Genomic DNA, 15422 nt, shown 5'->3' with positions numbered 1-15422 from the left:
ACTTTCTTTGCTATCCTATAGATGAGTAAACGTTGAGTGATTAACCCAAGGGGTGTCTAAGTCTGGACTTTCCAACGATGCAGTCCTACCACTGACATCTGTCACAACAGGGCTGTACTGGTGATCATCCTACTGGAAGCATCTATCTCAACACACCATTTGCTTATCAGTGCACAAGGAGGCCACATCTGACTCTCCACGTCTCTAGACTGTACCCTACCATTAGATGACAAAGGCATTTTGGAAAACATACGATACCTCATCTGTACTTCTCTAGGATGGCAGAGAAATGGGAAGTAGCCCCACCACCCACCAAGAAGAGAGATTAATATTAGAAGTGATCCAGTTAACTTAACTAGATAAAGTATTCTAAGGAGTTCAGAGTCAATTTGATCCCCGGGACAGGTATATTGGTTTTGAATAGAGGAAAATCTTACCCATTAATTGCAACTCTAAATGTCGAGGGCTAGATAAGCCTAGTGGCACAGTTCAAAACCATCCCCATGACTAGAAAAGTCGACCCAAGGTTATGATCTCTTAACAGAGGTTCAGGCATTTCACCTCTTAGTATAAAAATACATACCGGTACCCAGCAGATAAAGATAGTAATGAGTTGTAAGGAGGTATTCCAGTGGAGGTGAACAGTGGTCACTCCAGAGTAACATACCTGGCAGGTCTTCCCCAGGCCCATCTCGTCTCCCAAGATGCAGCCATTCTGACAATGGAAGCGCTGAGCTAGCCAGTTGACTCCCTCAAGCTGGTAAGAGTGTAGATGAATCCCTAGAAATAAAACAACTTTATTTGTCTGAGGAGCAGACTTTTCAGAACACACACAGGATATGTTCTCAGACTTCGACAGAAGAATGCAGCCTAAATTCCCACACCCCCAAACCTTACTGGCCATATCCTTTGCTGGGAAGTTATGAATATGCAAACATTTGCTGACTTCCGAACCACTTTTTGAGAAAACTTAGTCACCATTATATTCCAAGCCTTAAAACAGCCTGTTAGTGTTAGAGTGTCCAATTGGCAGAGGAGAAAGTCAACGTGGGATTTGGCCCCTAAACTGCCTGAATCTCCTGCCAGGGTCCATTCTAGAAAATAAGGCGTTACTGATATAACAACAACAACACACGGATTGTACATGTGTCTACTTAACTGCAACCATTTATATTTGCCATTGGTGCTAAAGGAAAAAAAATCAAGACAGGACTATATTATGCTTCAACAGAGAAGCAGTGCTGTTAAGAGCTGAAATGATGTGGCACGGAAAGTGTTTAACAGTGCAAAAAGGACAGAAGAAAATGTCTGAAACCCACATGGAGCTTCTGTTGCATCTCTTTTCTTTCTCCCTTGAAAAGAAGTCCAAATTCAGAAAATAGCCATATCTTGGGGAGAAGGAAGACTCTAAACCTACTTCATCCAAGAACTATTAACAAAAACATAACTTTGTGGTTTGAACTCATGACCTTTAAAAAGAAGCTAGCCAATATATAATAAGTGTAGAAGATTAAAAAGATTAACAAGTTGGGGCCAGCCCCATGGCCGAGTGGTTAAGTTCATACACTCCAGCTTCCGCCCAGGGTTTTGCTGGTTTGGATCCTGGGCAGGGACATGGCACTGCTCATCAGGGCATGCTGAGGGAGGATCCCATATAGCACAACTGGAAGGACCTACAACCAACATATAGAACTATGTACTGGGGGTCTCTGGGGGGAAGAAAAAAAAAAAGACTGGCAACAGAGATTAGCTCAGGTGCCAATCTTTAGGAAGAAAAAAAAGGTTAATCAGTTATTTTTATTTAAGCACTTACTAAACACCAGCAAGAGCAGTGAATGCTTTACCTAAGTTACCTCACGTAATAGCTATAACAATTCCACGCATTAGGTATTAGCCCCATTTTGTAGGTTAGAAAATTCAGACAATCAAAGAAGATTAAAATGTAAAATCTGGAGACTTCCTCTTCTGGGAAGATGGTGATGTTCTTTTCCCCATTCTTCTTACTAATACAACTAACAATCCTGAATATTACAAATAAAACAGACATAAGACGACTTTGAAAAGGTGGAGCAAAGAAGGCAGACCTGCTAGTGACCTCAGGACCTGAGGAATAACAAGGTGATGTGTTCCCTGGGTTTATTTTTGCCTCATATATCCCAGACTTGGAAGTGAAGAAATTGGCAACCCAGCAAGGCCTGGATTCTACCCCTATTAGATCACAATGCACTCCCTCCACCACCTCCACATGAGTGGTGTCAAAGGAGGCCTGGTCTAGATGTAGGACTTTTATCACTTCCTGGAGGTGATGAGCCCACCCCTCCTGCAGTGTCACTGGAGACCAAGTGGAGAGCAAGTACTCTCACTCTCACCAAGGGGTCAGGAGCCTCCTCCCTACGCCCAGGTGTCAACAGAGCCCAAGAGGGGGAGCTTGGACTTCTATCTCTACCTGGCAGTAACAAGACAGCAACCAACGTCCCTTGTAAGAGCAGCATGAAACAAAGACAGTTAAAGAGAAGGTTTAAATAAGACAGAATCTCATAACGTAATACAAAAATGTCCAGGTTTCAATCAAAAAGCACTCATCATGAATATCAAGAACTGGGAAGATTTCAAATGGAATGAAAAAAGACAATCATTAGATGCCAACATCCAGATGACACAGATTTCAGAATTATCTGACAGGTTTTAAAGCAGCAATGATAAAAATGCTTCAACAAGCAATTATGAACTTCAAACAACTGAAAAAATGGAAAGCATCGGTAAAGAAAGAGAAGATACAAAAAAGAACCACATGGAAATTTTAACTCTGAACAATACAATAATCAAAATAAAAAGCTCAGAGGATGGGCTCAACAGCAGAATGGAGGGAAGAGAAGAAAAAGTCAGTGAACTGGAAGATAGAACCAGAGAAATTACTCATCTGAAAAACAGAGGGAAAATAAAGCGAAAACAAAAGAACAGAGTCTCAGGGAACTGCAGGACTCTAACAAAAACAATCTATATTCATTCATTGGTATCCCAGAAAGAGATGAGAAAGAAGTTGGGGCTGAAAATGGACTTAAAGAAATAATGGCCGGAAACTCCCTAAATTTGGCAAAAGACCTACAGACTCACGAAGTTGAGTGAACTTTAAACAGAATGAAACAAAGAAACCTACACCAAGACACATCATAATTAAGGTTCTAAAAACTAAAGACAAAGAAAATATCTTGAAAACAGCCAGAGGAAAATGACATGAGTTACCTAGAGAAGAAAAACCAAGAGGCCATTTCCCCAGCTGTCAGCTTCACACCCTTCTGCCTCAGCCCCAATCCTTGCCAGCAAAATGAATGCTCAGTACTCACCTAACTCTCCTGAAATTAGGACTAGTTGCCTAGTGAAATGTAGAAAACCCGAATCCCTCTCCTTCACTTTCCCCTTCCAAATCTCCCATAGTCATCTGCTTGGCCAAAGCCAAGTCACATGCACTACAGAACTACAAGACAGTCTGAGAAATATTGACTTTTGTTTTCTAGCCTCCAGGGTGCAGTAAGGCAGGCTCAGGGGTTGGGAAAGGAATAAATCTGAGGGTGTCTCTCTGTAATATCCATTATACAGTTGTTTGAGTTCTCTTGCTCACCTCTCAAGTGGATGACAAGTAGTGAAAAAGCAGGAAAAAAAACCAGCAAGAAGTAATAGGTCTGCATATTCCAAAAACAAAGCAGTCCTAAAGTATCTTTCTGACCTAATGTATTTTGGGTTTCTGAAGTTCACTGGCACAGACCTACACCACCTGTCAGCCCTGCTGAGGTGGTGACCCACATACAAAGTAGAGGAAGGCTGGCACAGAGGTTAGCTCAGGGCAAATCTTCCTCAAGCAAAAAAAAAGGAGGTAGACTGGCAACAGATGTTAGCCCAGAGCAAACCTTCTTAACAGAAAAAAAAAAACCCAGGAATAATAGCTGAGAACTTCCCAAACCCGGGGAAGGAACTGGATATACAAGTACATGAAGCTAAAAGAACACCTAATTATCTCAACGCAAAAAGACCTTCTCCAAGACACATATTAAAACTGTCAAAAGTCAATGACAAAGGGGCTGGCCCCGTGGCCGAGTGGTTAGGTTCGCGCGCTCCGCTGCAGGCGGCCCAGTGTTTCGTTAGTTCGAATCCTGGGCGCAGACATGGCACTGCTCATCAGACCATGCTGAGGCAGCGTCCCACATGCCACAACTAGAAGAACCCACAACGAAGAATACACAACTGTGTACCGGGGGGCTTTGGGGAGAAAAAGGAAAAAAATAAAAAATCTTTAAAAAAAAAAAAAAAGTCAATGACAAAGAATTTTAAAGGCAGCCAGGGAAAAAAAGACAGCAACCTATGGGGAACCCCCATCAGACAATCAGCAGATATTCTACAGGCCAGGAGAGAGTGAAGTGACATATTTAAAATATTGACAGATAAAAACTGTCAGCCAACAATACTCTATTCAGCAAAGTGACCTTCTAGATATGAAGCAGAAATAAAGCCTTCCCCACACAAACAAAAACTGAGGGAGCTCACCACTACTAGACCTGCCTTACCAGAAATGCCAAAAGGAGCTCTGGGGCCAGCCCCATGGCTGGGTGGTTAAGTTTGTGCACTCTGCTTCAGCGGCCCAGGGTTTCGCTGGTTCAGATCCTGGGTGTGGACATGGCACCACTCATCAAGCCATGCTGAGGAGGCCGCCCACATGCCACAACTAGAAGGACCCACAACTAAAAACATATAATTATGTACTGGGGGCTTTGGGAAGAAAAAGGAAAAATAAGATCTTTAAAAAAAAGGAGTCCTTATTCCAGAAACAAAAAGGCAAAAGTACACAAAAAAAGCTTTGAGTAAGGTGATAAATGACATAGAAACTTGTAAAGCTATTAGAGAATAGGGTGTTAAACACTCAATGACAGCATAAAGATTAAAGGAGTAAAAGAAGGATTAAAAATAACTAAAGCTATTTCAACATGGTATTGAATTCACAATATAAACAGGAATAATTTGTGACAACCAAAACATAAAAGGGGAGGAGGAAAAGGATGGAACCTGTATAGGCAAATGTATAGGCAAATGAAGATAAGATGCTATCAGCAGAAAAAGGACTATTTTATCTTTGACACATTGTACACAAACCTCATGGTAACCACAAAACAAAAATCTAGAGACATGAAACAACAAAAAAAAGGAAACTGAGAAAAACATCACAGAAAATCACCAACTAAAATGGCAGACAGAAACACAAGGGAAAAGAAACAATGGAGATATACAACAACCAGAAAATAAAAGATAAAATGGAAATTGTAAGTCCTCATATATCAATAATCACCCTAAACATAAATGAATTGAACTCATCAATCAAAAGGCACAGAGTGGTCGGATGGATTAAAAAACAACGCCAAACTATATGCTGCCTTCAGGAGATTCATCTCAGCTCTAAAGACAAACACAGGCTCAAAGTGAAGGAGTGGAAAGTGATACTCCAAGTAAACGGCAACCAAAACAAAGTGGATGTAACCATATTTATATCAGACAAACTACACCTCAAGCCAGAAAAGGTAACAAGAGACAAAGATGGACATTATACAATGATAAAGGGAACAATCTATCAAGAAGACATAACATTTATTAATATACATGCACCCAACATAGGAGCACCAAAATATATAAAGCAACTATTAACAGACCCAAAGGGAGAAATTGACAGCAACACAGTAACAGTAGCAGACTTTAACACCCCACTTACATCAATGGATAGATCATCCAGGCAGAAAGTCAACAAGGGAACATCAGCCTTAAATGACACACCAGACCAGATGCACTTAATAGATACATATGGAACATTTCATCCGAAAGTGGCAGAATGCACATTCTTCTCAAGTGCACATGAAACATTCTCAAGGATACACCATATGTTGGTCACAAAGTAGGCCTCAATAAATTTAAGATTGATATAGCAAGCATCTTTTCTGATCACAACAGTATGAAACTAGAAATAAGCTACAGGGAAAAGTGGAAAAATCACAAATATGTGGAGACTAAACAACAAGCTACTCAATAACTATTGGCTCAATGAAGAAATCAAAGGAGAAATCAAAAAATACACAGAGACAAATGAAAATACAACATACCAAAATCTATGGGATGCAGCAAAAGCAGAACTAAGAGGGCAATTTATAGCAATACAGGCCTACCTCAAGAAACAAGAAAAATCTCAAATAAACAATCTAATCTTACACCTAAAGGAACTAGTAAAAGAAGAACAAATGAAGCCCAAAGTCAGGAGAAGGGAGGAAATAATAAAAATCAGAGGGAAAATAAATGAAATACAGAGTAAAAAGACAATGGAAACAATGAAACGAAGAGCTGGTTCCTTGAAAAAATTTTAAAAATCAGAAATGAAAGAGGAAAAGTTACAACAGATAGCACAGAAATAAAAGGGATCATCAGAGAGTACTACAAACAGCTATATGCCAACAGATGAGAAAATCTGAAGAAATGGATAAATTCCTAGAATCATATAATCCTCTAAGACTGAACCAGGAAGAAATCGAAAATCTGAATAGACTGATTACTAGTAAAGGGACTGAAACAGTAATCAAAAACCTCTCCAAAAATAAAAGTCCAGGACCAGAGGGCTTTACTGGTGAAGTCTACCAAACATTCAAAGATTTAATAGCTATCCTTCTCAAAGTCTTCCAAAAAGCTGAAGAGGAAGGAATACTTCCTAACTCATTTTACGAGGCCAACATTACCCTGATACCAAAACCAGACAAAAACAACACAAAAAAGGAAAACTATAGGCCAATACCTCTGATGAACATAGATGCAAAAATTCGCAACAAAATATTAGCAAAACAAATTCAATATACATTCAAAGCATCATACATCATGATGAAGTGGGATTTATTCCAGGGATGCAAGGATAGTTCAACACCTGCAAATCCATCAACGTGATACACGTTAACAAATCAAAGGATAAAAATCACAGGAACATCTCAATAGATGCAGAGAGAGTAAGTGACAAGATTCAACATCCATTTTTGATAAAAACTCTCAATAAAATGAGTATAGAAGGAAAGTACTTCAACATAATCAAGGCCACATATGACACACCCACAGCTAACATCATACTCAATGGTGAAAAGCCGAACGCTTTTCCTCTAACATCAGGAACAAGACAAAGATGCCCACTCACACCACTTTTATTCAACATAATACTTTAAGTCCTTGCCACAGTAATTAGGAAAGAAAAAGAAAGAAAAGGTATCCAAGTTGTAAGGGAAGAAGTAAAACTGTCACTATTTGTGGATAATATGATTTTATATATAGAAAACCCTGACTCCACCAAAAAACTATTAGGAATAATTAACAATGTATACAGTAAAATCACAGAGTACAAAATCAACACACAAAAATCAGTTGCATTTCTACATACTAACAACAAACTATCAGAAAGAGAAATTACGAAAGTAATCCCATTTACAACTGCAACAAAAAGGATAAAATACCAAGGATAAAAGACCAAGGAGGTGAAACACTTTTACACTGAAAACTATAAGATACTACTGAAAGAAACTGAAAAAAAAACACAATGAAATGGAAAGACATTCTGTGCTTATGGATTAGAAGAATGAACATAGTTAAAATGTCCATCTTACCTAAAGCAATCTACAGATTCAATGCAATCCCTATCAAAATCCCAAGGGCATTTTTCACAGAAACAAAACAAAAAATTCTAAAATTTATATGAAACCACAAAAGACCCTGAATAGCCAAAGCAACCCTGAGAAAAAAGAAAAAGCTGGATGTATCATACTCCCTGATTTCACAATATGCTACAAAGCTACAGTAACCAAAACAATACGGTACTGGGAGAAAAAAAGACACACAGATCAATGGAACAGAACTGAGAGATCAGGAAGAAACTCACACATATATGGACAGCTAATTTCTGACAAAGGTGCCAAGAACATACAAAGCAGAAACAAAAGTCTCTTTAATAAATGGTGCTGGGAAAACTGGACAGCTACACGCAAAAGAATCCAACTAGACCACTATCTTACATCCTACACGAAAATTAGCTCAAAATAGATTAAATGTAAGACCTGGAATCATAAAACTCCTACAAGAAAACATAGGCAGCTCTTTGACATCAGTCTTCGCAGTATCTTTTTGGCTATGTCTCCTCAGGCAAGGGAAAAAAAAGAAAAAAGGAACAAACGGGACTACATCAAACTAAAAAGCTTCTGCATAGCAAAGGAAACCATCAACAAAACGAAAAGACAACCTACCAAATGGGAGAAGACATTTGCAAGGCATACATCCAATAAGGGGTTAATATCCAAAATATATAAAGAACTCATACAACTCAACAGCAAAAAGCCAAACAACCTGATTAAAAAATGGCCAGAGGATCTGAACAGACATCTTTCCAAAGAAGACACACAGATGGCCAACAGACACATGAAAAGATGTTCAACATCACTAATTATTAGGGAAATACAAATCAAAACCACAAGACATTACTTCACACCTGTTAGAATGGCTATTATCAAACAGACAAGAAATAACAAGTGTTGGAGAGGATGTGGAGAAAAGGGAACCCTTATACACTGCTGGGGGGAATGTAAACTGATGCAGCCACTATGGAAGACAATACAGAGATTCCTCAAAAGATTAAGAATAGAACTACCATATGATCCACCTATTCCACTTCTGGGTATTTATCTGAAGAACACAAAAACACTAATTCGAAAAGGTACATGCATCCCTATGTTCATTGGAGCATTATTTACAATAGCCAAGATATGGAAACAACCTAAGTGCCCATCGACAGATGAATGGATAAAGAAGATGTGGTATATATACATACAATGGAATACCACTTAGCCATGAAAAGAGATGAAATCTTGCCAGATGCAACATGGACGGACCTTGAGAGTATTATGCTAAGTGAAGTAAGTCAGACGAAGAAAGACAAATACCATAGGATTTCACTCATATGTGGAATATAAAAAACCAAACAAATGAACAAACACAACAAAAACAAACTCATAGAAGCAGACAACAGATTGGTGGTTACCAGAGGGAGGGCAAAATGGGTCAATTATATGGTGACAGATGGAAATTACACTTTTGGTGGTGAGCACACTGTAGCATATGCAGATGTCAAACTATAATGTTGTACATATGAAACCTATATACAATGTTATAAACCAACGTTGCATCAAAAGAAAATCATATAGGAAAAGGCTGAAAGATTTGACTACAGAATTCTTAAATTTCACCACTGAAATACACACACACACAACAAAGTCAAAAGGCAAATAAACTAGAGATCATATTTCCAATACATGTGACAAACATTTAATACGTTCAATGCAAAAAAGATCCTACAAAGCAAAAGACAAATACCTCAATTAAAAAATAGGCAAGGAGTGCAAACAGACAAGGAACAAAAGAAACATGAACACCCAAGTGTCCATCAATACTAGTAAACAAACATTAAATAAAACAAAGCAGCATTTTTAACTTCTCAACTTAAAAACTACCAGTGTTGGTGAGAGTGTGGAGAAACGAGCAAAAATTTTGCATAGTCTTTGTTCTACAAATGCTGCCTTTGAGGAATTAAAATTGATAGCTACAACAAATATTTGGTTACAATAATATTTACTAATATTATTTATAACAGCAAAAAAAGTAAGAACCCAAATACCTAAGCAGACAGGCTAGCTAAATTACAGCACACCCAGACAGTGAAATACTCTATAGCCAGTAAATATGATATTGAAGAAGAATAAATGATTATAAAGAAGAAAATTATGGTTTCCAAAAAAGAATGTACATGAAACCCCATTTCTGCAGCTCTCCTTTGCTTCCCACTTTGCCTTGGAAAGGAAGAATAAAAAAATGAAATAATACACACATACACACACGCATGTGTAGACCAAGGGCTAGCAGAGTAGATAATAACTTATTAACAGTAAGAGGATTAAGGAGATTAAATTTTTTTCCTTTGTGCATAGAAAATTTACCCTACATGTTTTACAGAGAACGTATAAAAGCTCCTATAATCAAAAGTCAGTAAGCATTTTTAACCAACTCACAAAGAACAGTTTCTCAGAATGTTAATTTATTCTGGTAAATAGAAATAGGAATTTCAAGTTATAATCTTCAATGGTTATTCTTTTGAGTATACCTATTTTCTATTTTTTCTTCCGCCCCACTACCGATTTATCCACTCCCACCACCAAGTTTCCACGTTTGCCTATTTACTTTTTCATTCACCCACTTTAACTCATCCACGAAAACTTGCAGCCTCTTATCTATCTTCTCATTTTCACTAAACCAGCACACATCCATGTCTCTGGGTGTACTATTTACAGTCTAATCTCAATGTGCACACTTTAACCCTCTCTCACACATGTTCTCAAAGTATCACACCCAAAAACACATGGAAGGAAACAGGCAAACACACAAACATATAAACTTTAGTCAAGATACCTCAAACATAAACAGCAGTCCATAAATCCACATTTAAGTTGGATACACACTCCTTACAGACACAGAAAAACACATTCTTAGACACTCAGAGACTCAAGAAGGGAGAGATTTTTCTCTTCCATGTCTGTATCCTATCCATTCATCTTTATCCATCCCTCTTCTGAGCTGGACATAGAACCACATCTTTTGTTTCATTCTGAGAATAACAAGACTTCACACTTCCTTGATACTTAGCATATAAGTTCAATAAGTACTTCTTTATAAATTTGAAAGCACTCACACGACCTAGTCTAGAAATTCTAGGAGGGCAGAGTCCATATTTATTTTACTCCTATCTGTACCAACACCTTATAGTATGTAGCTCTCAGTGGCACTCAATAAATAATGAATTAACGACTACATCACTCACTACTGTTGTCCAATGTTCTGTCACACAGTCAAGGCACGCACTGCGTGCTCCATTTTATGAAGAAAACAAGGACCGGAGACGTTAGGTGGGGATTCAAGCGCAGGTCAGCAAACAGGGCCCGGGTCTCTCCATCCGCAGGAGATGCAGTCAGGCTCGCTGCCTGCAGACCTCAGGGGAATGCAAGTTTCAAGCTTCGAAGATTCTAGGGAAAGGCTAGTAAAATAAAATAACGACGTGCGGCAATGAGCCGATAAACTTCTCTTAGCTGCATATTTTAATATATAGCCCTGGGGGAGAATTAACCGTGCTCCTGCACTGTACCCGAAGAAGAAAACTGAAGCGTGAACACGAGTTCTGCCAGTTTTTACAGCAGCAACCAATTAACCAGGCCGGGCCTCCAAACCTACCGGAACAGAAACTTTAAGCCACACCCTCGGGGCCAGGACGTCCTCTGCTTCTTCAGAAAGTCTCACGTTTGGCACAGGGCTCTCACCAAGCTCCGCCCCCCACCCCCCCCACCCCCCCCCCCACCCCCCCCCACAGGCAGGCCTCACTTCCCGTCCCCAATCCTATTCATCCCGTGTGCGTGGGCCCGCGCGCAGCGCAGGCGGCGGCAAAGCCACCTGGCCCCAGGCCGGGTTCCTTTCCGCCCAGCGCACCCCGGGGCGGGAAGGGAAGGCCCTACCGTCCGTAGGTAAAAAACCCACAGGCCAGTCCGCCCACGGCGCCGCAGGAGCGCTCCCGGCGCGCGGTCCCCGGCCCGAGAGAAGGGAGTCCCACCGAGTTTGCTAGCCCGGGGTGGAGGCGGGGGAAGTCCGCCCGGGGCCACTGACCTGTCAGGCCCCACTGCCTTAATTCCTGCTCCTGCACCAGCGCCCGCGGCGCCTCGGCTCCGCTCTTGGTCTGAAGGGCCAGCAAAAAGCCGGGCACGTAGCCCCCGGGGGTCGCGGCGCTCGCGCGCTCCATGGAGCCGGGAGAGGCTCCGCCCCGCCGCCCCCCGCACTTCCTCCCCGACGCGCGCGGCCGGAGCCCGTGGGCGCAGCCGCCGCCAGAGGGCGCGCCGGGCGCTCTGAGCGACCCCGCAGACGGCCTCGAAATTGCGGTCCGCGGTACGCGCACGCCGCCAGGTTCTGGCTCCCGGCGCTTCTGGTCGTGCTTATTCCCGCTGTAGGCGTCTGATGCCTGAAACGCTCGTCAGGGGATCAACATGTGCTTGTATTTTACTTATTATTTAACCAACATTGACTGTCATGTGGCAGGTATTCTGCTGAGTTCTGGGGTTATAGAATTCAATAAGACATCGTCCCTGCCCTCTAGCGATTCACAGCAAGATTGTAAAGGATAGCGTGTTCCGTGCAGTTAACACTGGTAATAAATTGCTTTGGGCCCTGAAATCCTCTTACTTGCTCCCTGCTGACTGTAGGCCAAAGTTAGGAACCTCTAAATGGTAGTTAATTAAGATCACGAAAGGTGTCATTTCCACAGTGGATTTCTCAAGTGAATTATGGGGAGTAAATTGAAGCGATGTGTTAGATTGGGGGACACCGTGAGTCAGCATCAGCTTTGAGTGGGTTTATGATTACTAGTGTACCAATAATACAGATGTTATTATAACACCACCCAAATAGCTGCATTTATTGATGCAGTTACAAGGGGTGCCCTAAAGGCTTTACACATATTTATTTGCTCGTTTAACCCCCATAATAACCCCACAAGCAGGCACTATAATTGTCTCCATATTACAGATGAGGAAATGGAGACTTGGAATGGTAAGTAGCAAAGCTGGCACAGGAACCATATTATTCTCTGGTGACATCATCAGAATACTATTCCCATTTAGGTTAATCTTGGTGCTTCCATCATCAGTAAACTTGCAAATTACAGTTGCACTCTTCCACATCCTCACCTACCATTAAAAAAAGGGAGGAATTATTGGTGAGCTACAAAAGAGATGACTTCAGGTTGGTTTATTCATAAAACTACAAGCACCGTTTTGTGAACCTAATTCTGTGTCCTGAGTCCTTCTGTAAATACTGACTGAGCAGCTACCATGTGCCAAGCACTCTTTTAGCACTGGAGATAGAGGCCACTAATCTCATCTGTAGGACACTTAAATAAGTTATACTTATATTAAGCTTATATTTTGAAAGGAGGAGACAGGAAATTAGCAAATAAAAATCAGGTAGTGGTCAATGTTAAGCTGAAAGAGTCAGAGTCACATAATGGGACTACACTGATTTCCCACTTGGGTGTTTTCTCAAAACCTTAAGATAGATTTGCATCCTTTGTTGGCTTCCCTGGAGGGGCTTCTGTCCTTTGTGGCTGCTCAGTGAGTAGTTTTTGCATTCTAGTCTCTGTGTTTGACTTATTTCCTCCCCTTCAGGCCCAGTGGGTAGACTTATCCACTAAAGCAGCCCGCCCCTTTATCAATCACCTGCCACTCAAAAGGGTGTTTATTATTTTTAACTTAAAGTACATTCGTTTTGGCACAATACCAGAGATAGGGTCCTAGATATAAGCTAAATGTTCTGTTGGTATATTGAGTCTGGCATCTAAAATACAGCTAAGAAAGGTAGCTGAGAGACTTCAAATCAGCTAGTGAGATGATGCCTATAAAAGTTTTACTCTGGATGCTGCATGAGTAGAGACTGTAGAAGGGGACAGGGCAGAAGCAGGGGGACCAGTTAGAAAACTATTACAAGAGTCTGGGCAAGAGACAATAGTTATTGGGCCAGCATGGTGGCAGTGGAGTGGTGCATAGTGGTCAGATACTAGTATATTGAAAAGGTAGAGCCTGTGAGATACACTGACCGAGCATCTGAGAAAAATAGAGGAATAAAGGATGTTTTCAGGGATTTGGCCTGAGTAAGTGGTAGAATGGAGTTTCCATTTCAGGAGGAGGGAAGACCAAGAATTTGAAGGTTTGAGGAGCATCAAGAATTCATTTTTGGACAGAGTAGCATGAAATGGTTACTAGATACTCAAGGAGAGATTTTGAATAGATAATCAGATAGGTTAGTCTGGAGTTCAGGGGAGAGGTTGAAACTGAATATGAAAATATGGAAGTCATCATTTTAGGATGGACCATAAGCCTTGGTACTTGATAGGATGGGACCCTGTAGGGGATGATTGGAACTATAAAAGAAACTAAGCCTTGGACAACTAATATTTAGAAGTTGAGAAGATGAGGAGGAACCAGTAGAAGAGATTAAGAAGAGCAGCCTAGATAGTATGAGAAGTAAGAGCGTGGTGTCCCTGAAGCCAAATGAAGAAGAGTTTCAAGAAGAAAAGAGTAATTGTGTCAAATGCAAATGAGAAGTGGAATAAAGATAAGAGAGAAATAACCACTGGATTGGGTAATATGGTGGTCATTGATGACCTTGACAATAACAAGTTCTGTATATTGTGGAGTCAAAAGCCTGATTGGAGTGGGTTTTAAAAAGAATAAGAGGAAAGAAAGTGGAGACAGAATGTCTCACAGAAAACTGGCAGCAATAACTGAAAGGGGATATGGATCAAAGGGAGGGTTTGTTTTGTTTTTGATGGGTTATGTTAGAGCACGTTGAATGCTGATGGGAACAATCTAGTGTACAGAAAAACATGATACTGCAGGAATGATGTCTTTGAGTGGGAGGAGGTGGGACCCAAGGCATAAAGACAGAGTTGGCCTAGATAGGAGCATAGACAGTTCACGCATTGGAGCATGTGGAGGCACAGTATATGGACAGATTTGGTGTGAGGGCCTGTGGAAGGTTTCTTCCAATTGTTTCTATTGTTTAAGTGAAATAAGAAACAAAGTCATCAGATGAGCTTGAGAAGAAGGAAGGGGGTTTTTGGAGGTTTGAGGAGGGAAAGGGGTGAAATAGTTGTCTGGGGAAGTGGGAGAGTGAATGACTAGAGAAGTATGGTAGCATTGCCAAGCAGCAGTGAGGGACACTTGAGGTTTATGGTCATGAGACAATAAGCATGGTGTGTGCTGGGTGCAGGTGGAGAATAGTTAGAAAACTGGATTTTACCAGGGTTGGATTTTTGCCAGATAAGTACAATAGAGAGTGATTATACTGATCATATCTCCAGTGTCTAGAATAGAGGTGAACGAGGCAGAAAAGATCCCTGCACTTATGGAGCTTAGATTCTAATGATGGAGACAGACAAAATGGGGGCAGTGGGTAACAAGTTATCAGGTAGTATTAGTGATAATAAGATAGTAAAACAGGGTAATGAGATTAAGAGTAGGGCTGGGGAGCAGCTCTGGATAGGATAGGCTGAGAGAATGTCACTAAGAAGATGGCATTTGAGCTAAGATCTGAATGATGGGAAGCCAGCTATGTGAAATTAGGAAAAAGAATGTTTAAGGCAGAGACCCCACAAGGGCAAAGTCATTGAGGAAGGGTTAGCAAGGGAGTAATAGATCTTTTAAATTGGTGAGGGTACACTTGAAGGGACTTGGTCATTGATGGGATATAAGGCTGAAGGGGAGACAAATGTCAAGACTGACTTC

At 40.8% G+C, this 15422-nt stretch overlaps 1 protein-coding gene across 3 annotated transcripts in view; it reads right to left on the bottom strand.

Annotated features, from left to right (window-relative positions):
* CHD1L (chromodomain helicase DNA binding protein 1 like) overlaps nucleotides 1-11943 on the bottom strand; it is a 61094-nt gene extending 49151 nt beyond the window's left edge. The window contains exons 1-2 of one of the 3 annotated variants that reach the window (XM_044757982.2): nucleotides 11755-11943; nucleotides 668-780 (exon numbers count right to left, since the gene is read on the bottom strand). In XM_044757982.2, coding sequence (XP_044613917.2) covers nucleotides 668-780; nucleotides 11755-11887 — 246 coding nt within the window. In that variant the 5' untranslated portion in view covers nucleotides 11888-11943. Of the gene's footprint in view, nucleotides 1-667; nucleotides 781-11328; nucleotides 11442-11754 lie in introns of those variants that run through there. The other 2 variants (XM_070496998.1, XM_070496999.1) reach the window with 2 other exon arrangements.
* Between the last annotated feature and the right edge of the window lie 3479 nt (nucleotides 11944-15422).

This window comes from Equus asinus, chromosome 25, assembly GCF_041296235.1.
Source record: "Equus asinus isolate D_3611 breed Donkey chromosome 25, EquAss-T2T_v2, whole genome shotgun sequence".
Taxonomy (NCBI): domain Eukaryota; kingdom Metazoa; phylum Chordata; class Mammalia; order Perissodactyla; family Equidae; genus Equus; species Equus asinus.
This window is presented reverse-complemented; position numbering and strand designations above follow the sequence as displayed.